The 23,329-nt window shown below is 43.1% G+C and overlaps 1 protein-coding gene across 1 annotated transcript in view; it reads right to left on the reverse strand.

Moving 5' to 3' along the window:
- LOC141272542 (uncharacterized) overlaps nt 1-23,329 on the reverse strand; it is a 50,039-nt gene that overhangs the window by 10,927 nt on the left and 15,783 nt on the right. The window contains exons 5-8 of the mRNA XM_073683369.1: nt 5,907-6,004; nt 5,750-5,828; nt 5,549-5,646; nt 5,309-5,426 (exon numbers count right to left, since the gene is read on the reverse strand). Of these exons, the coding sequence (XP_073539470.1) occupies nt 5,309-5,426; nt 5,549-5,646; nt 5,750-5,828; nt 5,907-6,004 (393 nt within the window). The remainder of the gene's footprint in view (nt 1-5,308; nt 5,427-5,548; nt 5,647-5,749; nt 5,829-5,906; nt 6,005-23,329) is intronic.

The following is a 23,329-nucleotide window of genomic DNA, read 5'->3' on the forward strand; positions in this document are numbered from 1 at the left end:
CGGCTCCGCTCTCCTGGCCTTGCTGGACTTCATTGTATTTACTACTCTTGAGCTAGCTTGGCGCTCTGTTGCCGTTCTCTGTTAGTTTTGCTAGGTCTTCTGACCTCTATGCTTTTTGTTGTGTGTTTGTCTTTGACTGCTACTATCTCTGCTAGGAGGTGTCCAACTTATCACAGTCCCTAGTTCTTGTAGGGATCCCTCCCTCACATCTATAGGTCTTCGTACAGACTAGCCGAGGACTTTAGCGGGTCTGATCGCAGGATCAGGTTCCCCGTTACATCGTAGGGATCTAGTTTAGTTCTATTGTAGGGACAGATCTCCTGTCTTTCCTTAGTCCCTGTAGCAGATCATAACAAATGTCATGGTCTGCAAATAATCCGGATCTCAATCCAATTGAAAATCTTTGGTGGAAGTTGAAGAAAATGGTCCATGACAAGGCTCCAACCTGCAAAGCTGATCTGGCAACAGCAATCAGAGAAAGGTAGAGCCAGATTGATGAAGAGTACTGTTTGTCACTCATTAAGTCCATGCCTCAAAGACTGCAAGCTGTTATTAAAGCCTGAGGTGGTGCAACAAAATACTAGTGATGTATTGGAGTGTTCTTTTGTGTGTTTGTTTTTCATGATTCCATAATTTTTTCCTCAGAATTGAGTGATTCCATAATTTTTTCCCTGTGCTTGGTCTGAAAAAAATGACCCTTACTGAGTACCACATTTTTAATCTTGATTTCTTTTAGTGTTTCTTAAAGTCCTAAAGTTGACATTTGAAATGACTTTAGTTTTGTGCCAGGTCTGTGATCTGCTTTTTTTCAACAAAATTAAACAACTGAATGAATATCCTCCGAGCCCGGTGATTCCATAATTTTTGCTAGGGGTTGTATATATATATTTTTTAAAACATGAATCCCCTTTTCTTTTTAACCCCACTACTTGCTATACATACATAGAAATGTAAAAGGATTAAAAATTTAGCAGCAATTTTTTATTTTTCCAACAAAATTTATAAACATATTTTGTTAGAGATCACTTGAAGTGACTTTTAGGGGTCTATATGTCACAAAACACCCAACAGTGACCCCCTTTATAAAAGCTGCACCCTTCAATGTATTTAAAACCACATTTAGGATGTTTGTTAACCCTTCTGGTCCTTCCCAGGAATTAAAACAAAGTGAAAACAAAAAATTAAAAATTTTCCACAAAAATGTTGCTTTAGACTCAATTTTTTCATTTTCACAATGGTAACAGGAGATTTGTTGTGCAATTTCTCCGGCTACAACGATACCTCACATGTGGTCGGAAACTACTGTTTGGGCTCATATCAGGGCTCGGAAGGAAAGGCGCGGTATTTGACTTTTTTGGAGTACAATTTTGTCTTGAATAAATTGAGAAATACTGTCACATTGGCCGAGCCTCAGATGTGCCAAAAAAGTAGAAACCCCAGAGAAGTGACCCCATTTTGGAAACTACACCCCTAAAGGAATTTGTCAAGGGGTGTGGTGAGCAAAATAACCCACAGGTGGTTCACAGAATTTTTATAACTTTGAAAAAAAAATCCACAAAAATGTTATTGTAGGCCCAAATTTTTCATTTTCAGAGTAAGGCCACGTTCAGTATTTGGTCAGTATTTTACATCAATATTTGTAAGCCAAAATCAGGAGCAGAACAGTCAGAGGAAAAGTATAATATAAACACATCACTACTTCTGCATTTTTCACCCACTTCTGGTTTTGGTTTACAAATACTAAAGTAAAATACTGACCAAAAACGAAACACGTGAAAATAGAGAAAATGGACAGCACAATTTGTCGTGCAATTAGTCCTCAGTAAAATTCCCCAAATGTGGTGAGAAACTACTGCTTGGGTGCACGGCAGGGCTCGGAAGGGAAGGATTGCCATTTGAATTCTAGATTGCAATTTAGGCTGGAATAGATTGTACATATCATGTTACATTTGATGAGCCCCTGACATGCCAAAACAGCAGTAACACCCACACGTGACCCCATTTTGGTGACTACACCCCTCAACACATTCATCCAGGGATACCACAGGTGGTTCACAGAATTTTATCGGCTTGTGAAAATTAAAAAAAAAAATTTTTTTCAGCAAAATGTTTCTTCAGCCCCAAATTTTACATATTCACAAGAGAAGCAGGAGTAATCGGACCATGCAATTTGTTGTGCAATTTCTCCTGAGTATGCCGATGTCCCATATGTGGGGGAAAACTACTGTTGAGGTACAAGGAAAAGCTCAGAAGGGAGGTAGCACCATTTGAATTTGGGAGCTGCCATTTTTGGCTGGAATAAATTGCAGATGCATTGTCACATTTGAAAAGCCCGACATAGCAAAACTGCAGAAATCGCCACAAGTGACCCAAATTTGGAAACCACCTTTCAAGGAATTCATCTATGGATGTACAGAGCATTTTTAACCTGCAGGCGATTCACAGAATTGTATAACATTGGGCTGAGCAAATGAAAAATTAAAATTTTTTCCACTAAAATGTTGATTTGGCCCCAAATTTTACATTTTCAAAAGAGATTACAGGAGAAAACAAAAGCTACAATTTGTTGCACAACTTTTTCTGAGTGTGATATTACACTACGTGTAATTCTGAACTACTTTTCAGGCACAGTAGAAAGCTCAGAAAGGAAGAAGTGCCATATTATCATGCAGATTTTACTGTTATGGTTTGCGGGCGCCATGTCACATTGGCAGAGCCCCTGAGGTGCCAAAACAGGAGAACACACCCATAAGTGACCCCATTTTACAAACTGCACCACTCAATTAATTAATCTAAGGGTGCAGTGATCATACTGACACCGCAGGTGTGTCACAGAATTTTATACCATTGGGCAGTGAAGAAAAAAGAATTACATTTTTACACAAAAAAATTGTTTTAGCCCCAGATTTTACATTTTCACACTGGGAAATGGGTAAACAGGTCACCAAAATTTGTCCTGCCATGTCTGTTGAATGTGGCCACACGGCAAGACCTGGGAGGGACGGAGCACTATTTGACTCTTGGAGCACAGATTTTCCTAGAATAGTTTGCGGACTCCACATACAGAGCCCCTAAGTGACTGAACTGACCACATTTGGTAATTTGCACCCCTCTGGGTTATCTACAGGTGTAGTGACGATTTTGACTCCATGAGTGTTTTCCATAAACAAAGTAGTAGTGGAGGTTGCGGAGTTAAAATTGCAAATCTGCCATTGTAGTGCCCAATACATTGTAGTGACCAGTACATTGCAGTGTCCATATATTGTGCCCAGCTCGTGCTTCTGGAGACACACACCCTGTAAAATAGGCTCTCATCACTACGGCGATGCCAAACATATGGAAGCTAAATGTGGTTTAGGCACACTGGGGGGCTTAGAAGGGAGGGCGGCATTTTGATTTGTGAGTGCAGAATTCGCTGGTTTCTTTTAGGGGGCGAGGAATCATAGCACTTTTACTGAGCCTTTGTGTTACCAGTAATGTGGAAGCCCCCTATATTTCCGATAACAGATGACGGTTCTGAGTGGGGGCTTTTTTGTGGATTGAGTTGATGCTTTTATTGGGAACATTTTACATAACATTTTGGATGACATTTATCCTGTGCTCTACGCTGAGCACTTATAGCGGAGTTTCCATCTAAATCTCCAAGCGACGTGATTCAGATGAAGCCCCCGAGGGATCCATTCACTATAATGAGGCAGCAGAGTTACTCTGGACTCTGTTCAGCGGTGTCCGTCTTTTCAGAGGTACACAAAAGTATGGTTGACCGCACTTAAAAAGACGGACACCACTGGATCACAGGTCAGACGGCGTTCACACTGCCTCCATCTGCCTCATTACAGGGAATCTTCCGCTGGGGGTTCTGTCTGAACCACATATATCAAAGATTTACACGGAAACCTGATGTAAGTGCTCAGCCTAGTGCACAGGGGTGTGATAACATGCTAAGTGGGCCGACTAGTCTGGGGACACTTAACGCCTCATTGAATAGTCAAACGCTTAATTTACATATCATAAACGGACATTAGAAATATTTTTTCTAAAGATCTGTTTATATGCGTAATGTAATAAAGAGATTAGTAGGCAGGGAGTTTATATATGGAGACCAAACTGCTGGTGGTTCTGGGGACACGGGGGACCTGACAGCCATACTGATCACTGCTGCTGGAGGCAGATGTCAGCTACACAACACAGACGGCACCTGCCCTCTGAGGAGCTGCTCTGCTTCTGGACCCACCCAAAAGTCCCTGACAGGCTCCGGAGGCTGTTGATGCTTTTGCTGCTCTCACGACAGCCTGTCCTAAAGCTCCTGAGCTCAGTCAACCCAATGTCGATTTCCCTTTTGCAGTTGAGGTAGACGCTTCTTCCATGAGAATGGGTGCTGTTTTTTCACAAAAGAGGAATGGTTACTTAAATCATTGTTCTTTTTTTTTTTTCTTGGAAATACAAGCAGAGTCCAACTATGATATAGGTGATTGGGTACTTGTGGCTGCTAAGATGGCTGCTTTTGAGGAGTGGAGGCATTGATTGGAGGGAGCTAGGCATGAAGTAACCGTCTTTACTGATAACAAAAAATGACTGTATGTTGGCGGCGCTAAGTGCTTGATTGCTAGACAGGCTGCGTGGGTTCTCTTTTTCACTCGGCTGCTGTATCTACTTTCTTCTTTTAGGACGTTGGCAGCAGATTTATTCTATATTTTGTGGTTTATTTTACTCACTCTGGGATTTTTCCTTTTTTCAGCACACTTTCCCTTTCGTAGGCAATTCACAGTTTTTAGCTTTACCGATTATCTCAAGTGAGTTGCTACACCTGTTTTGCACATATCAACACTTTAAGGATGCCCTTCCAGGCTCCATTTACCTGTCAGTTGCTGTTGGAGGCGATATGTGTAAAGGGGCTGGATGTTATACGCTGGAGGGAGGCTATGCGGCCGGATGTATTGCATCAGTTTGTACATACGAGCTCGTGATCTCGTTTATGTTAAAGCAGCCCTCCACCCTAGGACAGAAAAGTGACTAAACATCTGTCATGTATTGTCATCTACCTGGTGTCCTCCGCTTGCCTCCAACTGAGATCTGTGTTTTGGTCCTCCCACATCCATATTCATAGGTGCACAGACGGACTTTCTGTACAGGAGAAGCTGCACCATCTCCGGACCGGAGACACACACAGAATATCACATGCCTGTCATTATTACACGCCGGTCATCATCATCATCACACGCCGGTCATCATCATCATCACACGCCGGTCATCATCATCATCACACGCCGGTCATCATCATCATCACACGCCGGTCATTATTACACACCTCTGGAAACATCTACAGGAATCTCCTCCTTCCCGTCACTCACACACGGCTGATCCCCCCTCGTCATCGCTTCTTCTTCTGTCTCGTCCTTCACTTTATTCTTAGTCGGATCTTCCTCCTGATATATCAGATGTAACAATCAGCGCAATACAAGAAACCACCAAAATCTGTGACATCCATGACCTCGATCAGAAATGTCCCCCCATATACAGATCCGGTACAGGGCTCAGCACCATCTACCTGATGACTCTCCGGGATGTTGTGATTCTCCTCTGGACAGTCCTGGGGATACAGAGGACGGGGACATCTCTCTGGTGGATTTCTCCTCCTGAATCCATCTGTAGGAAACACACAGTGACGGAATAGATTGTGTCATGTGAGGAGATGATGGGAGTAGTAGTAGGTGACCAAAGAACAGACATGACAGTCTGCCCTCCTCACCCTGCTGATCGGCCCATATTGCGGTCGCCTCTTGTGCTCCATGTATAACTGCAACCTTAATATTAATCAGATCTTCATCCTAAAAAGAACAATGTAAGATGAGCTCAGGTCCCATCACTTCATGGTCAGATGTTGTGGGGACTTCAGTGTCATCTACCTGATGATCCTCCGGGATGTTGTGATTCTCCTCTGGACAGTCCTGGGAATACAGAGGACGGGGACATCTCTCTGGTGGATTTCTCCTCCTGGATCCATCTGTGGAGACACAGAGACTGAATACATGACCTCCCGTTATTTTGTCTATTTATGAGACAGGTCTCTCAAAACCAGTATGTCAATGATAACAGCCGAGAGATCATGCAGATCCCACCACTGCCACCAATATGTCAGGGAACAACACTCCGCCACCTCCAATTGTGAGACAATGACAAAATTAACTGATGAGTGATGAACGAGGCTGCGAATGTTTTCACTACTAGGTCGGTTATTGGGGCACTCACAATGAGCGTATAGTATATATAGTACAGACCAAAAGTTTGGACACACCTTCTCATTTAAAGATTTTTCTGTATTTTCATGACTATGAAAATTGTACATTCACACTGAAGGCATCAAAACTATGAATTACCACATGTGGAATTATATACTTAACAAAAAAGTGTGAAACAACTGAAAATATGTCTTATATTCTAGGTTCTTCAAAGTAGCCACCTTTTGCTTTCATGACTGCTTTGCACACTCTTGGCATTCTCTTGATGAGCTTCAAGAGGTAGTCACCGGAAATGGTCTTCCAACAATCTTGAAGGAGTTCCCAGAGATGCTTAGCACTTGTTGCCCCTTTTGCCTTCACTCTGCGGTCCAGCTCACCCCAAACCATCTCGATTGGGTTCAGGTCTGGTGACTGTGGAGGCCAGGTCATCTGGCATAGCACCCCATCACTCTCCTTCTTGGTCAAATAGCCCTTACACAGCCTGGAGGTGTGTTTGAGGTCATTGTCCTGTTGAAAAATAAATGATGGTCCAACTAAACGCAAACCAGATGGAATAGCATGCCGCTGCAAGATGCTGTGGTAGCCATGCTGCTTCAGTATGCCTTCAATTTTGAATAAATCCCCAACAGTGTCACCAGCAAAGCACCCCCACACCATCACACCTCCTCCTCCATGCTTCACGGTGGGAACCAGGCATGTAGAGTCCATCCATTCACCTTTTCTGCGTCTCACAAAGACACGGTGGTTGGAACCAAAGATCTCAAATTTGGACTCATCAGACCAAAGCACAGATTTCCACTGGTCTAATGTCCATTCCTTGTGTTCTTTAGCCCAAACAAGTCTCTTCTGCTTGTTGCCTGTCCTTAGCAGTGGTTTCCTAGCAGCTATTTTACCATGAAGGCCTGCTGCACAAACTCTCCTCTTAACAGTTGTTGTAGAGATGTGTCTGCTGCTAGAACTCTGTGTGGCATTGACCCGGTCTCTAATCTGAGCTGCTGTTAACCTGCGATTTCTGAGGCTGGTGACTCAGATAAACTTATCCTCAGAAGCAGAGGTGACTCTTGGTCTTCCTTTCCTGGGGCGGTCCTCATGTGAGCCAGTTTCTTTGTAGCGCTTGATGGTTTTTGCAACTGCACTTGGGGACATTTTCAAAGTTTCCCAATTTTTCGGACTGACTGACCTTCATTTCTTAAAGTAATGATGGCCACTCGTTTTTCTTTACTTAGCTGCTTTTTACTTGCCATAATACAAATTCTAACAGTCTATTCAGTAGGACTATTAGCTGTGTATCCACCAGACTTCTGCACAACACAACTGATGGTCCCAATCCCATTTATAAGGCAAGAAATCCCACTTATTAAACCTGACAGGGCACACCTGTGAAGTGAAAACCATTTCCGGTGACTACCTCTTGAAGCTCATCAAGAGAATGCCAAGAGTGTGCAAAGCAGTCATCAAAGCAAAAGGTGGCTACTTTGAAGAACCTAGAATATAAGACATGTTTTCAGTTGTTTCACCCTTTTTTGTTAAGTATATAATTCCACATGTGTTAAGTCATAGTTTTGATGCCTTCAGTGTGAATGTACAATTTTCACAGTCACGAAAATACAGAAAAATCTTTAAATGAGAAGGTGTGTCCAAACTTTTTGTCTGTACTGTACATATTATGGGTGTGTCAGGTTTGACAGATAGTCATTCTGGATCTTACTTTAGAAGGTCCCTAAGCTTGGCCTTGCAGACACCTTGATCCTTTCATCATCCCTCCCTCTCTAGGACCCAGCGGATATCTCCACTTTCTGCTGCTAATTAACACACCCTTGCTGGACCTTTAAATAACACTCAGTTGCTCCAGAGAATCACTTGTGATAGAAGTACATTCCTCTGTTCAGGCCTGGAGTTCCAGCAGTCGGCTAGTTTCTTCTTGGAGTTCCTTTGTGGATTGTAGCCGTGATCTCTCTGGTGTCTTCTCAAAGCTAAATGTGTCTCCTTGTCTGTTTGCTTTGTTTGTCTTTAGTTGCAGTGGGGCTAACTAGTTTTACAGGCGATGCCTGCGTCACACCAGTCTACCAGCCGTGACACTTGCAGTCGCGGCAACAGTAACAAAAATGCCAAGCACGCCACAAATACTCGGCTAGCACCCGAGCGTGCTCGCCGAAAGGGTTAACGAGACATGCTCGATCATCACTGATGCTCGCGCCTCCCCCTCCCTACCTAGGGCCTAGCTCTAGGGTCAGCCAAGGATTAGGTATCCTGCTCGGCAATAGGTGAGGAACCTATTTAGGGACCATAGGGGAGTCAGGGTCTCAACTAGGGGTCTCCACTCTCCCTTTCCCTAGTTGTTTGACTTCCTCCCTTTTCCCATCGTCGTATGCTGGGTCCTTCACATACCTAGCATAACAATACACATCGGATTCCAACACATGTCACCAATTTGACCCTTCCAATCCACGCAAAGAAATCAAACCATGGATGTCCATAAGTTAAGTTATGTGTAATCATGAGAAATGACACAGGGAAAAAGTATTGAACATGTGAAGAAAGAGAGGTGCAAAAAGCCCTGGAAAGTCCTGACACAAGCTGAAATCTATCAGTAAGTAGAAAGAAATCCTGCCACTTAGTGACAAATAATAACAGCTGGCTCAGTACTAACGGCCTATAAAAAGGTGTCTCATTACCAAGGTGCCACACAAGAAACTTCTCATTATGGGTAAAACCAGTGAGCTGTCTCAAGACCTTCGCAACCTTATTATGGCAAAACATACTGATGGCATTGGTTACAGAAGAATTTATAAACTACTGAAGGTTCTAGTGAGTGCTGTTGGTGCCATAATCCATAAGTGGAAAGAACATGGTTTCACCATAAACCAGTGACCAGGTGCTCCCTGCAAAATTTCAGACAGAGGAGGGAAAAGAATCATCAGAAGGGTTGTCCAAGAGTCAAGGACCAGCTATGGAGAGCTACAGAAAGACCTGGAATCAGCAGGTACACTTGTTTCAAAGAAAGCTCTAAGTAATGCACTCAAACCCTATGGCCTCTATGCACACTCACCACGCAAGACTCCATGGCTGAACAAAAAGCATGTTTAAGAGCATTTAAAGTTTGCTAAACAACATTTAGACAAGCCTGTGAAATACTGGGAGAATATAGTCTGGTCAGATGAGACCAAAATTGAAGTCTTTGGACGCTATAATACACAATATGTTGGAAGGCCAAAAGGCACTGCATATCACCCCAAAAACTTTATACCATCAGTAAAGTTTAGAGGTGGGGACATCATTTTGTGGGCTGTCTTTCAGCATATGGCCCTGGCAAACTTCATATAAGGAAGGCTGAATGGACAAATGTACAGAGTCATTCTTGATAAAAATCTGCGGCTATCTACCAGGATGATGAAGATGAAATGAGGGTGGACATTTCAGCAAGACAATTATCGAAAACACACAGCCAAGGAAACTCTTAATTGGTTTCAGAGAAAGGAAATAAAGCTGTTAGAATGGCCCAGCCAATAACCGGACCTAAATCCAATAGAAAATGTATGGAAGAAGCTAAAGCTAAGAGTTTATAGAAGGAGCCCAGGGAACCTTCAAAATTTGAAGAGTGTTTGTGCGGAAGAATGGGCCAACATTACACTTGAGCAATGCCTGTGACTAGTTTCTCCATACAGGAGGCATCTTGAAGCTTCATCATCAACAAAGGCTTTTGTACGAAGTATTAAATATATTTCAGTAAATGTGTTTTTTTCCCCGTGTCATTTCCCGTTGTTGCCCATATTTTATGGACATCCATGGTTTGATTTCTTTGCCTGTGTGGATTGGATGGGTTGTTACTGACATCTGGTGAGAATTTCATGTCAATACCACCTTTAGAAATATATTTACATCGAAAATTGGTAATGTGTTCAACACTTATTTCACCCGCTGTATATACCCCGGTACAGTCACTGCCTAGCTGTGCAATAGCAAAAGGAACTATCTGCCACCAACAATCATATATACAAGCCAATTGGACAAAAGCTACAGATAGCGTATGGCTTCATGGATGTGGTTTATACAGAAAGCGGAACGAAGCTATTACATTTTATATATTTAATCCAAAAAGTAGGCAGTGTTTATAAAAATATACAAAAGATGTTACATAATGAACAAAGCAATAAAGTACAGTACAGACCAAAAGTTTGGACACACCTTCTCATTTAAAGATTTTTCTGTATTTTCCTGACTATGAAAATTGTACATTCACACTGAAGGCATCAAAACTATGAATTAACACATGTGGAATTATATACTTAACAAAAAAGTGTGAAACAACTGAAAATATGTCTTGTATTCTAGGTTCTTCAAAGTAGCCACCTTTTGCTTTGATGACTGCTTTGCACACTCTTGGCATTCTCTTGATGGGCTTCAAGAGGTAGTCACCGGAAATGGTTTTCACTTCACAGGTGTGCCCTGTCAGGTTTAATAAGTGGGATTTCTTGGCTTATAAATGGGAATGGGACCATCAGTTGTGTTGTGCAGAAGTCTGGTGGATACACAGCTGATAGTCTTACTGAATAGACTGTTAGAATTTTTTATTATGGCAAGAAAAAAGCAGCTAAGTAAAGAAAAACGAGTGGCCATTATTACTTTAAGAAATGAAGGTCAGTCAGTCCGAAAAAATTGGGCAAACTTTGAATGTGTCCCCAAGTGCAGTTGCAAAAACCATCAAGTGCTACAAAGAAACTGGCTCACATGAGGACCGCCCCAGGAAAGGAAGACCAAGAGTCACCTCTGCTTCTGAGGATAAGTTTATCCGAGGCACCAGCCTCAGAAATCGCAGGTTAACAGCAGCTCAGATTAGAGACCACGTCAATGCCACACAGAGTTCTAGCAGCAGACACATCTCTTCAACAACTGTTAAGAGGAGACTTTGTGCAGCAGGCCTTCATGGTAAAATAGCTGCTAGGAAACCACTGCTAAGGACAGGCAACAAGCAGAAGAGACTTGTTTGGGCTAAAGAACACAAGGAATGGACATTAGACCAGTGGAAATCTGTGCTTCGATCTGATGAGTCCAAATTTGAGATGTTTGGTTCCAACCACCGTGTCTTTGTGCGACACAGAAAAGGTGAACGGATGGACTCTACATGCCTGGTTCCCACCGTAAAGCATTGAGGAGGAGGTGTGATGGTGTGGGGGTGCTTAGCTGGTGACACTGTTGGGGATTTATTCAAAATTGAAGGCATACTGAACCAGCATGGCTACCACAGCATCTTGCAGCGGCATGCTATTCCATCCGGTTTGCGTTTAGTTGGACCATCATTTATTTTTCAACAGGACAATGACCCCAAACACACCTCCAGGCTGTGTAAGGGCTATTTGACCAAGACGGAGAGTGATGGGGTGCTACGCCAGATGACCTGGCCTCCACAGTCACCAGACCTGAACCCAATCAAGATGGTTTGGGGTGAGCTGGACCGCAGAGTGAAGGCAAAAGGGCCAACAAGTGCTAAACATCTCTGGGAACTCCTTCAAGATTGTTGGAAGACCATTTCCAGTGACTACCTCTTGAAGCTCATCAAGAGAATGCCAAGAGTGTGCAAAGCAGTCATCAAAGCAAAAGGTGGCTACTTTGAAGAACCTAGAAGACAAGACATTTTCAGTTGTTTCACACTTTTTTGTTAAGTATATAATTCCACATGTGTTAATTCATAGTTTTGATGCCTTCAGTGTGAATGTACAATTTTCATAGTCATGAAAATACAGAAAAATCTTTAAATGAGAAGGTGTGTCCAAACTTTTGGTCTGTACTGTATATACAATCACATAAAATAAAAAGGAAAAACAAAAGAAAAGTACTAAACCAGTGTCACAAAAATGGCGCTGACTTATTTGAAGGTGAGTTGTGATGGGTGAGCACTAAAATGCTCGGGTACACGATGCTCAGGTCGAGCAAATTGGAATACTCGGGTGCTCGACCGGAGCAACGAGCCCAATGTAAGTCTATGGGAAACTCGAGCATTTTTCAGGCGGCTCCCCCCGGCGGTCTGCAGAGGGCCTAAAAATTGTCCAAATCGATGGGAACAGTGCTCACATGACATGGGAACAGCATGGGGAAGACCTCTGGAAGCATTTCTGACTCCCAGGTCACTGCTGTTAACAACGTTGTCAAGAGTATTACGCCACTTTTACGGACTCCCAATAAAACATAAAAAAACGAAACCAAAATGGATTTTCCTGGGAAATATGTTAAGGAACATCCTTTCCAGGGTAATGACTTGTATATAAGGCAAAACAAATAACCAAAAACAAAAATACTCCTCCACACCTTGGGCTATATTCAACACGTAGCGTTTTTGATGCGTTTTTGCACTTTTGCATTGCTTTCAACCCTGACAAATGCATTCACCGGGAAATGTAATTTTAATATTTTACACCTTTATCTGGCCATGTGGTGTGTGACACATGTTCAGACACATCCTGTTTCATTTATGAAGGAGGGACTCTGAAAGTCACAAAGCCTATTTTTATAGGGCCATAAGGCGACCATAACTATTCTTTGAGAGCCATCAGCCGGCTATGCTTTGTTGTTCCCATTACTAAAGAGTGGGTCTCCTATACTGTTATTGCGTATGCAGCGAGTGGCGGGGCTGCCCAAAATTTGGACGCACCCCAATACCCCTTTGAAGAGACTTAGAGGAGGGCCTACTGAAAACAATGTTCCCATTATTAGGAAGTGGGTCTCCCATTGTGTTTGCCTATGCAGTGAATGCAAGGGTTGAAAAAAAAAATTGGGAGGCACTCCAATGCCCCTTGTAAGAGACGAAGAGGTCAGAGGGCCTCATGAAAAAATGTTCCCATTATTAGGAAGTGGGTCTCCCATAGTGTTGGTCTATGCAGTGAATGCAAGGGCTGCCAAAAATTGGGAGGCACTCCAATGCACCTTGGAAAAGACGTGGAGGAGGGCCTCATAAAAAAATGTTCCCATTAGAAAGGAGCGGGTCTCCTATACTTGTAATGCCTATGCACTAAGTGTATGGGCTGACAAACATTTACCTCTGGGGGGTATATATGAACATACTGTATAAAGAATTTTTTTTACGGACATCATAAACACCCTTTAAAAAAATTATGTGGGTGTTGCATCACGGACCACGGTCACCCTGATGATATGGTGGTGGAGGAGGAGGATGAGGAGAAAGAGGAGGACAAGAGCAAATAGCCAAAATCAGGAAGCGTATACCCATGTGTGGGTGTGAAAAGATGCATGGGCATACACCTCCCAAAAAAAGACACTGGATTTGAGTTTATCTTACGCTGCTATCATTCGGTGGTGGTGAGAAGTCTGGCCCAATCCAGCCCTTGTTCATTTTTATAAGAGTCAGCCTGTCAGCATTTTCAGTTGACAGGCGGATGAGCTTGTCAGTTATAATTCCACCAGCGGCACTAAAAACACGCTCTGATAAAACGCTAGCGGCAGAGCAGGCCAGGACCTCCAAGGCGTAGAGAGCCAGTTCATTCCACGTGTCCAGTTTGGATACCAAATAATTATAAGGCACAGAGGAATCACGGAAGACGTTGGTATGGTCAGCAAAGTACTCCCTCAGCATCTTCCCAAACTTAGCACTCCTTGTGAGAGTACCCCGCGCCTCAGGGCCTATGCGATAGGAGGGGCTGAGAAAATTCTCCCAGAACTTTGACAGTGTTCCCCTGCCTCTGCTGGTTTGGAGTTGTGTCTCTCTCAGCTGTACTCCTTGGTTGTCCAACGAACTGTGACCTCTGCTGCCAGCGTTTACAGATGGGAATTTTTTTTAATAGTTCCGTAACAAGGGCCTTCTGGTACTGCCCCATTTTTGTAGACCTTTATATCTCAGGAATAAGAGATATAAAGTTCTCCTTGTAGTGTGGGTCTAGAAGTGTCACCAACCAGTAATGACTGTCACCTAAAATTTGGAGAACGCGGGGGTCACGGGAAAGTAAGTGTAACATAAACTCAGCAATGCGTGCCAGACTGCTAACAGGCAAGACTTCCGTGTCCTCACCGAGGACGACTGACCATGCTCTCCTCCTCCTCCCTGTCCTCAGGCCATCCACGCTGAACACACGGTATGACAGTTGTGCAGGTAGTACCGTCTATAGCGCATGAAACTAGCTCCTGTTCCTCCTTATTGTCACCCAATCCACGTTGGGATGAGATGAGGCTGGGCTGTGTGTAATCACCCGGTATGGTTCCTTGCTCCATCTCATCGTGCTCCGCCTGCAATGCATCCTCTTTGATTGTGAGCAGAGAGCGTTTCAGAAGACAGAGAAGCGGGATGGTGACACTAATTATGGCGTCATCGCCGCTCACCATCTTGGTGGAGTCCTCAAAGTTATGGAGGATGGTACATATGTCTGACTTCCATGTCCACTCCTGAGGTCTTATGTGTGGAAGCTGAACTGAATAGTGACAGGAGTTTTAAAGCTGGTACTCAACAACTGCCCTGTGCTGCTCACAAATCCTTCCCAACATCTGCAGTGTAGAGTTCAAACGCGTAGGAACATCACACCAGTCGGTGAGCTGGAAGCTGCAAACGCTGCTGAAGGAAGACAAGGGTGGCGGAAGTTGTAGCTGACTTTCTAAAATGGGCACACAGGCAGCAAACTTTAACAAGCAGATCCGGCAGCTCCGGGTAGGTTTTGAGAAACCACTGAACCACGAGGTTAAGCACATGGGCCAGGCATGGTATGTGTGTGAGCTCGCCTCGCCTCAGAGCCGCCACCAGTTTCCGGCCATTGTCACACATGACCATGCCTGGCTGTAGGTTCAGCGGTGTCAGCCACAGATCTGCCTGCTCTTTCAGAGCTGTCCACAACTCTTCAGCATTGTGCGGTTTGTCACCTAAGCATATTAGCTTCAGCACAGCCTGTTGCCGCTTGGCCGAGGCAGTGCTTCCAGCTTGTGACTGATGTGGTCATTTCGGAGATGGAAGCTGAAGAGGAGGTGCAGGAGCTGTAGAATGTGGAGGCAACCCTGATTGACCTAGAGTACGCAATCCTCGGCGTCGGGAGGATGTGTTCCGTCCCAAGGTCCGACTGGGTCCCGGCTTCCACTATGTTAACCCAGTGTGCCGTCAGCGAGATGTACCGTCCCTGCCCACAAGCACTTGTCCACATGTCCGTGGTTAGGTGGACTTTCCCTGTAACTGCATTGTTGAGGGTACGGCTAATGTTGTGGATACACGTGCTTGTGTAATGCGGGGACGGCACACCGGGAGAAATAGTAGCAGCTGGGGACTGAGTAACGAGGGACGGCCACCGCCATCAGGTTGTGGAAAGCTTCCGTCTCCAGGAGCCTAAAAGTCAACATTTCGAGCACAAGCAGTCGCGAAATGTGGGAATTTAGTAGTGTGGCCTGTGGGGCGTTGGCTGCGTATTTGCACTTGCGTTGCAAGGAGTGGGGTATGGACAACTGAACGCTGCGTTGGGACAAGGACGTGCTTGCTGATGGTGCTAGTTGAGAGTGTGCAGGGCAGGAGGCATCTTCGCATGCACTTTGCACAGGCGATTGGCTTGACGCACAACAGCAGAAGAAGCAGTGGTGTTACCCGCAGACACTGTTCCTGGACCCTGGAGTTCGGCCCACAAAGTTGGGTGCTTTGCTGCCATGTGCCTGATCATGCTGGTGGTGGTCAGGTTGGTAGTTTTGCTATCCCTGCTTATGCTGGCCTGGCAGGAGGTGCAAATGGCCTTTTTGGAGTTATGGGCAGAGTCTTTAAAAAACAACCAGACTCGGGAAGACCTAACAGTTGTACTGGCAACTTCTGTCATGTTGATGTTAAGGGGAACGGTTGCCCGCCTTCTGTCTGCGGCCACCACACTGCTTCTTCCTGCCTGTTGGGGTGCTCTGCCTCCCTCCCCCTGTGTGCTGCTGTCCTCGCTCTGCATGTCCACCTGCCAGGTTGGGTTAGTTACTATATCATCCACCACCTAGTCTTCCACTTCCGCACCCTGGTCCTCCTCCTGACTTTCTGGCAATGGTGTCTCATCATCGTCCACCTCTTGTGACACTTTCCCACCGTCGCCTTCATATGACCGTGGCTGCTGAAATATTTGGGTATCGCTACATGCGATCTCCTCTTGACCCGCTTCAAGTGGACCGGGCGAGAGGCCCGAATCTATAAATGGAAAAGTGAACAGCTCTTCAGAGTGTCCAACTGTTAGATCAGTAGTCTCTGGGCACTCGGCATGGTGGAAGGAAGGAGGATCAGGGTGAGGAATATGCGGTCCAGACTCACGGCTACTGAGACTTGACCGTGTGGAAGACAGGGTGGTGGTGGCTAAGTGACTGGAAGCATTATCTGCTATCCAACCAATAACCTTTTCACACTGCTCTGTGTTCAATAGTGGTGTTCTGTGCTAAGCCTGCACCTTTATGGCACATGATAGCTGATCTGATCAGCTGTCATGTGCCCCTAAAAGCTGCAGGGGAAATCATGATCCACCCGCGGCTGTTAATTAGTTAACTGCCACTGTCGATCTCTGACAGCGGCATTTAACTTGCGCAAACCAGTTGTGCGTCATTAGCTCCGCCCATCGGCGCCCCCGTCACATGATTTGCAGCAGACCCCTGCACACAGATGATCACAGCTTCTAATCTCCCATGGAGACTATTGAAATGTGTAAAGTAAAAAAAAAAGTTTTTAAAAATAAATCAATCAAAAATATAAAAAGTTCATCCACCATCTCGCCCCATTTAAAATAAAACAATTAAAAAAAAATATACCATATTTGGTATTGCTGAGTTCAGAATCACCCGATCTATCAATATATAAAAATAATTAATCTGATCAGTAAACTGCATAATGAGAAAAAGAAATCAAAACGGCAGAATTACGTTTTTTTGGTCGCTGCAACATTGCAAGATAATGCAATAACGTGCAATCAAAACATTGTAAGTACACCAAAATGGTATCAATAAAAACATCAGCTTAGCGCGCAAAAAATAAGCCCTCACTTGGCCCCAGATCCTGAAAAATGGAGATGCTACAGGTCTTGGAAAATGGCACCATCTTTTTTTTTTTTTTTAACAAACTTTGGATTTTTTCCCTTTACTTAAGTAAAAAATAACCTATACATGTTTGGTATGTACGAAGTCGTAATGACTTGGAGAATCATAATGGCAGGTCAGTTTTAGCATTTAGCTAGGGGAGTCCTAGTTATCCCTGCTCCCTGGATTACTTCTAATGGTGAAGATGCTGGGGCCATGTGCCTTGCTGAGCTCCTGAATCAGCCAAAATCTGTCCCCTCCTCCACCCAGTGAAGTGGGGAGTAGTAGTAGTAGTAGTGTATGTGAACACCCAACATGCACTCACAAACAATAGAGTGGAACACTGGGAAGTAAAGTGAAGCAAAAAACTAAATAGGAGAGGATGATAATATGCACACAATATAATCACCAAACAACAGCCTTTCAGATGAACACTCCAAAAGCCTCCTCAACAAACATCTCCAGCTCCTGAACCAAGCAGTATAAAACTAACTCTGGCAATCCTAGGCTGCCAGAGGCGAGTATATATAGCAACATGGAGTGGTCAACACTGAACAGCTGAAATCATCCAAGCAGGGAAGCTCTCAATGGACCAGACTAATCCCTGCATTGCCAGAAGAAACCTGCACTGTTTAATATGATGATGAAGTGCTTCTAATTAGTGCTGGAGTACGTGAAATCAGACACCGCGGTCTTCTGGCCCGTCTCTGTTATGATAAATCCGTGACAATCAGTTTCTTCTCTCCTAATTCACCATATAGAGATTGGTGGAAGGACTTTTACCTTTTACCAGTAATTGTATTTTGAGATCTCATGATGTCACAATGAGGGACATGGCCTCTATCCTGGACAGCATCTTCGGGGATCACTCTAAGAGGAGAGAACCTGTCGTCCTCCTATTAAAAGACGAGTTACTGCATTTTTAGTCTTCTTTAAATGGAGATTAATTTCAACATCTACCTCAATATAAAACACTAAAATAGGCAGCAAGTACATGGAAAGTTTTGTGATTGTCTTTGAAGCAGGAAAAAAGGGTACGTGAACAGTTAGAGTATTGTCAAGAGGAAGATGAGACCCCAGACCCAACAATGCAGACGAGCTGAAGGCTGCTATCAAAGCCACCTGGGCTTCCATAACACCTCAGCAGGGCCACAGGCTGATCGCCTCCATGCCACAGGCTGATCGCCTCCATGCCACTTTGCCGCATTGATGCAGTAATTGATGCACAAGGAGCCCGACCAAGTACTGAGGGCATTTACTGAACAGACATTTCAGATTTTAAAATTATTTTTCAAGCTGTTGTTATAAAGTATTCTAATTTACTGAGATAATGACTTTTGCGTTTTCATTGGCTGTAAGCCATAATCATCAACATTACCAGAAATAAACACTGGAAATAGATCGCTCTGTGTGTAATGACTCTATATAATAGATCCCTCTGCGTGTAACGACTCTATATAATAGATCCCTCTGCGTGTAATGACTCTATATAATAGATCCCTCTGTGTGTAATGACTCTATATAATAGATCCCTCTGTGTGTAATGACTCTATATAATAGATCCCTCTGAGTGTAACGACTCTATATAATAGATCCCTCTGCGTGTAACGACTCTATATAATAGATCCCTCTACGTGTAATGACTCTATATAATAGATCCCTCTGCATGTAACGACTCTATATAATAGATCACTCTGCGTGTAATGACTATATAATAGATCCCTCTGCGTGTAATGACTCTACATAATAGATCCCTCTGGGTGTAATGACTCTATATAATAGATCCCTCTGTGTGTAATGACTCTATATAATAGATCCCTCTGTGTGTAATGACTCTATATAATAGATCCCTGTGTGTACTAACTCTATATAATAAATCCCTCTGCGTGTAATGACTCTATATAATAGATCCCTCTGTGTGTAATGACTCTATATAATAGATCGCTCTGCGTGTAATGACTCTATATACAGTTATATGAAAAAGTTTGGGCACCCCTATTAATCTTAAGCTTAATGTTTTATAAAAATTGGTGTTTTTGCAACAGCTATTTCAGTTTGATCTATGTAATAACTGTTGGACACAGTAATGTTTCTGCCTTGAAATGAGGTTTATTGTACTAACAGAAAATGTGCAATCTGCATTCAAACAAAATTTGACAGGTGCATAAGTATGGGCACCTCACCAGAAAGGCGACATTAATATTTAGTAGATCCTCCTTTTGCCTCTAGTCGCTTCCTGTAGCTTTTAATGAGTTCCTGGATCCTGGATGAAGGTATTTTTGACCATTCCTCTTTACAAAACAATTCCAGTTCAGTTAAGTTTGATGGTCGCCGAGCATGGACAGCCCTCTTCAAATGATCCCACAGATGTTCAATGATATTCAGGTCTGGGGACTGGGATGGCCATTCCAGAACATTGTAATTGTTCCTCTGCACGAATGCCTGAGTAGATTTGGAGCGGTGTTTTGGATCATTGTCTTGCTGAAAGATCCATCCCCTGCGTAACTTCAACTTTATCACTGATTCTTGAACATTATTGTCAAGAATCTGCTGATACTGAGTGGAATCCATGCATCCCTCAACTTTAACAAGATTCCCGGTGCCGGCATTGGCCACACAGCCCCAAAGCATGATGGAACCTCCACCAAATTTTATTGTGGGTAGCAAGTGTTTTTCTTGGAATGCTGTGTTTTTTTGCCGCCATGCATAACGCCTTTTTGTATGACCAAACAACTCAATCTTCGTTTCATCAGTCCACAGGACCTTCTTCCAAAAAGAAATTGGCTTCTCCAAATATGCTTTTGCATACCTCAGCCGACTCTGTTTGTGGCGTGCTTGCAGAAACGGCTTCTTTCGCATTACTCTCCCATACAGCTTCTCCTTGTGCAAAGTGCGTTGTATAGTTGACCGATGCACAGTGACACCATCTGCAGCAAGTTGATGCTGCAGCTCTCTGGAGGTGGTCTGAGGATTGTCCTTGACTGATCTCACCATTCTTCTTCTCTGCCTTTCTGATGTTTTTCTTGGCCTGCCACTTCTGGCCTTAACAAGAACTGTCCCTGTGTTCTTCCATTTCCTTACTATGTTCCTCACAGTGGAAACTGACAGGTTAAATCACTGAGACAGCTTTTTGTATCCTTCCCCTGAACAACTATGTTGAATAATCTTTGTTTTCAGATCATTTGACAGTTGTTTTGAGGAGCCCATGATGCCACTCTTCAGAGGAGATTCAAACAGGAGAACAACTTGCAAGTGGCCACTTTAAGTAGCTTTTCTCATGATTGCATACACCTGGCTATGAAGTTCAAAGCTCAATGAGGTTACAAAACCAAAAAAAGTGCTTTAGTAAGTCAGTAAAAAGAAGGTAGGAGTATTTAAAGCAAGAAAATGATAAGGGTGCCCATACTTATGCACCTGTCAAATTTTGTTTGAATGCAGATTGCACATTTTCTGTTAGTACAATAAACCTCATTTCAAGGCAGAAACATTACTGTGTCCAACAGTTATTACATATATCAAACTGAAATAGCTGCTGCAAAAACACCAATTTTTATAAAACATTAAGCTTAAGATTAATAGGGGTGCCCAAACTTTTTCATATAACTGTAATAGATCCCTCTGCGTGTAATGACTCTACATAATAGATCCCTCTGCGTGTAATGACTCTACATAATAGATCCCTCTGCGTGTAATGACTCTACATAATAGATCCCTCTGCGTGTAATGACTCTACATAATAGATCCCTCTGCGTGTAATGACTCTACATAATAGATCCCTCTGCGTGTAATGACTCTACATAATAGATCCCTCTGCGTGTAATGACTCTACATAATAGATCCCACTGCGTGTAATGACTCTATATAATAGATCCCTCTGCGTGTAATGACTCTATATAATAGATCCCTCTGCGTGTAATGACTCTATATAATAGGTCCCTCTGCGTGTAATGACTCTTTATAATAGATCCCTCTGCATGTAATGACTCTATATAATAGATCACTCTGCGTGTAATGACTACATAATAGATCACTCTGCGTGTAATGACTCTACATAATCAGGAATAATAAGGAATATGATGTCATTGGAATCACTGAAACTTGGTGGGAGGATACACATGATTGGAATAAAAGGCTAAAAGGATACAACTTATCTGCAAGAAACAGACTTGATAAACGAGGAGGAGGTGTTGCATTGTATGTTAGAAAAGCGCATATCTGCACAGAGATTGAAGCTTCAGAGACTGGGAGTTCTGTGGAAACTGTCTGGGTAAGAATACAAGGAGAGAACAACGGAAAGGACACCATTGTAGGCATTTACTACAGGCCACCTGGGCAAGCTGAAGATATGGATGAACTCTTTATGTATCAAATGACCAAGTTCTCCAAAAAATATGACGTAGTGGTCATGGGAGATTTCAACTATCCAGACATTTGTTGGGAATCTCTCTCAAGTAAAACTAACAGGTCAAGCAAATTCTTATCCTCTCTTGCTGACAACTTTATCTTTCAAAAGGTAGGGGAGAAAACAAGGGGATCTGCTACTTTGGATCTAATCCTTATAAACAGGGAGGAAATGGTTGAGGAGGTAAAGGTGGCTGGGACCCTAGAAGGCAGCGATCATGCTATTATAGAATTTTGGATAACTAGAGGAGGAAGACATGTGAAGACTCAAACTTCAAGGTTAGATTTTAAAAAGGCAGATTTTAAGAGACTCAGAAAGAGAATAGGAGGGATCCAATGGCTGGATGTCCTCAAGGACAAAAATGTCCAGGAAGGATGGGAAATTTTTAAAAATGAGATTCTCAAAGCACAATCGTTAACAATCCCGAAAAGTAGGAAGAATGGGAAGCATTTAAGGAAACCAGGATGGATGAACACAGAACTTAAACACATGCTAAAAAGAAAGAAAGAAATGTTTATTAAATGGAAAGAGGGAGGCATATCTAAAGAAGATTATAATGCAGTCTGCAGATCCTGCAGGGCACGTATCAGGTTAGCTAAAGCTGACAATGAATTAAGGCTTGCAAGAGATGTCAAAAGCAATAAAAAAGGATTTTGGGAGTATGTCAAAAGTAAAAGAAAAGTCAAAGATGCTATAGGATTTTTACAGGATGAAAATGGAGAAATGGTAAGAGAGGATGTTGAGAAGGCCGAACTTTTTAATTCCTATTTTGCATCTGTTTTCTCTCAGAAAGAAAATGTAACATCAACTGATCTTCACTGTCCTTTTAAAGGAATAGAGGAATTCAAGTTATCTGTAAACAGAAAGATTGTGAGGGAATATTTAGCTAACATAAATGAGTTCAAGTCTCCAGGTCCAGATGAATTACACCCCAGAGTACTGAAGGAGATCGTAGAAGAAATTTTAGAACCACTCTCCATAATCTTTGAAAATTCTTGGAGAACAGGAGAAGTCCCAGAAGACTGGAGAAGAGCAAATGTTGTTCCTATCTTCAAAAAGGGGAAGAAGGTGGACCCAGGGAACTATAGGCCGGTGAGTCTGACTTCTATACCAGGAAAGATCTTTGAACAAATTATTAAACAACATGTATGTAAGTACATGGATAAGAATGAAGTGATTAACCAGAGTCAGCATGGGTTTGTAACTAACAAGTCATGTCAGACTAACTTAATTTCCTTCTATGACAGAATCACTGACTGGGTGGATCAGGGAAATGTTGTAGATATAGTATATCTTGACTTCAGCAAAGCATTTGACAAAGTATCTCACACCATCCTTATTGAAAAAATGACCAAGTATGCAATGGACCAGGCAACTGTTAGGTGGATTCATAACTGGCTTAGTGATCGGACTCAAAGGGTGGTTGTAAATGGCTTCACATCCAGCTGGATGAATGTCTCAAGTGGGGTACCACAGGGCTCCGTCCTGGGACCTGTATTGTTCAACATCTTTATCAATGATTTAGATGAAGGAATTGAGGGTAAGCTGATTACATTTGCTGATGACACAAAGCTAGGAGGGATAGCTAATACTAGAGAAGAGAGAGAGAGGATTCAAAAAGACCTAAATAAACTGGAGCAGTGGGCAGCAACCAACAGAATGGTTTTTAACAGGGAAAAATGCA

This window comes from Phyllobates terribilis, unplaced genomic scaffold, assembly GCF_046119375.1.
Source record: "Phyllobates terribilis strain yellow unplaced genomic scaffold, ASM4611937v1 Scaffold_1__5_contigs__length_1240528914, whole genome shotgun sequence".
Classification (NCBI taxonomy): domain Eukaryota; kingdom Metazoa; phylum Chordata; class Amphibia; order Anura; family Dendrobatidae; genus Phyllobates; species Phyllobates terribilis.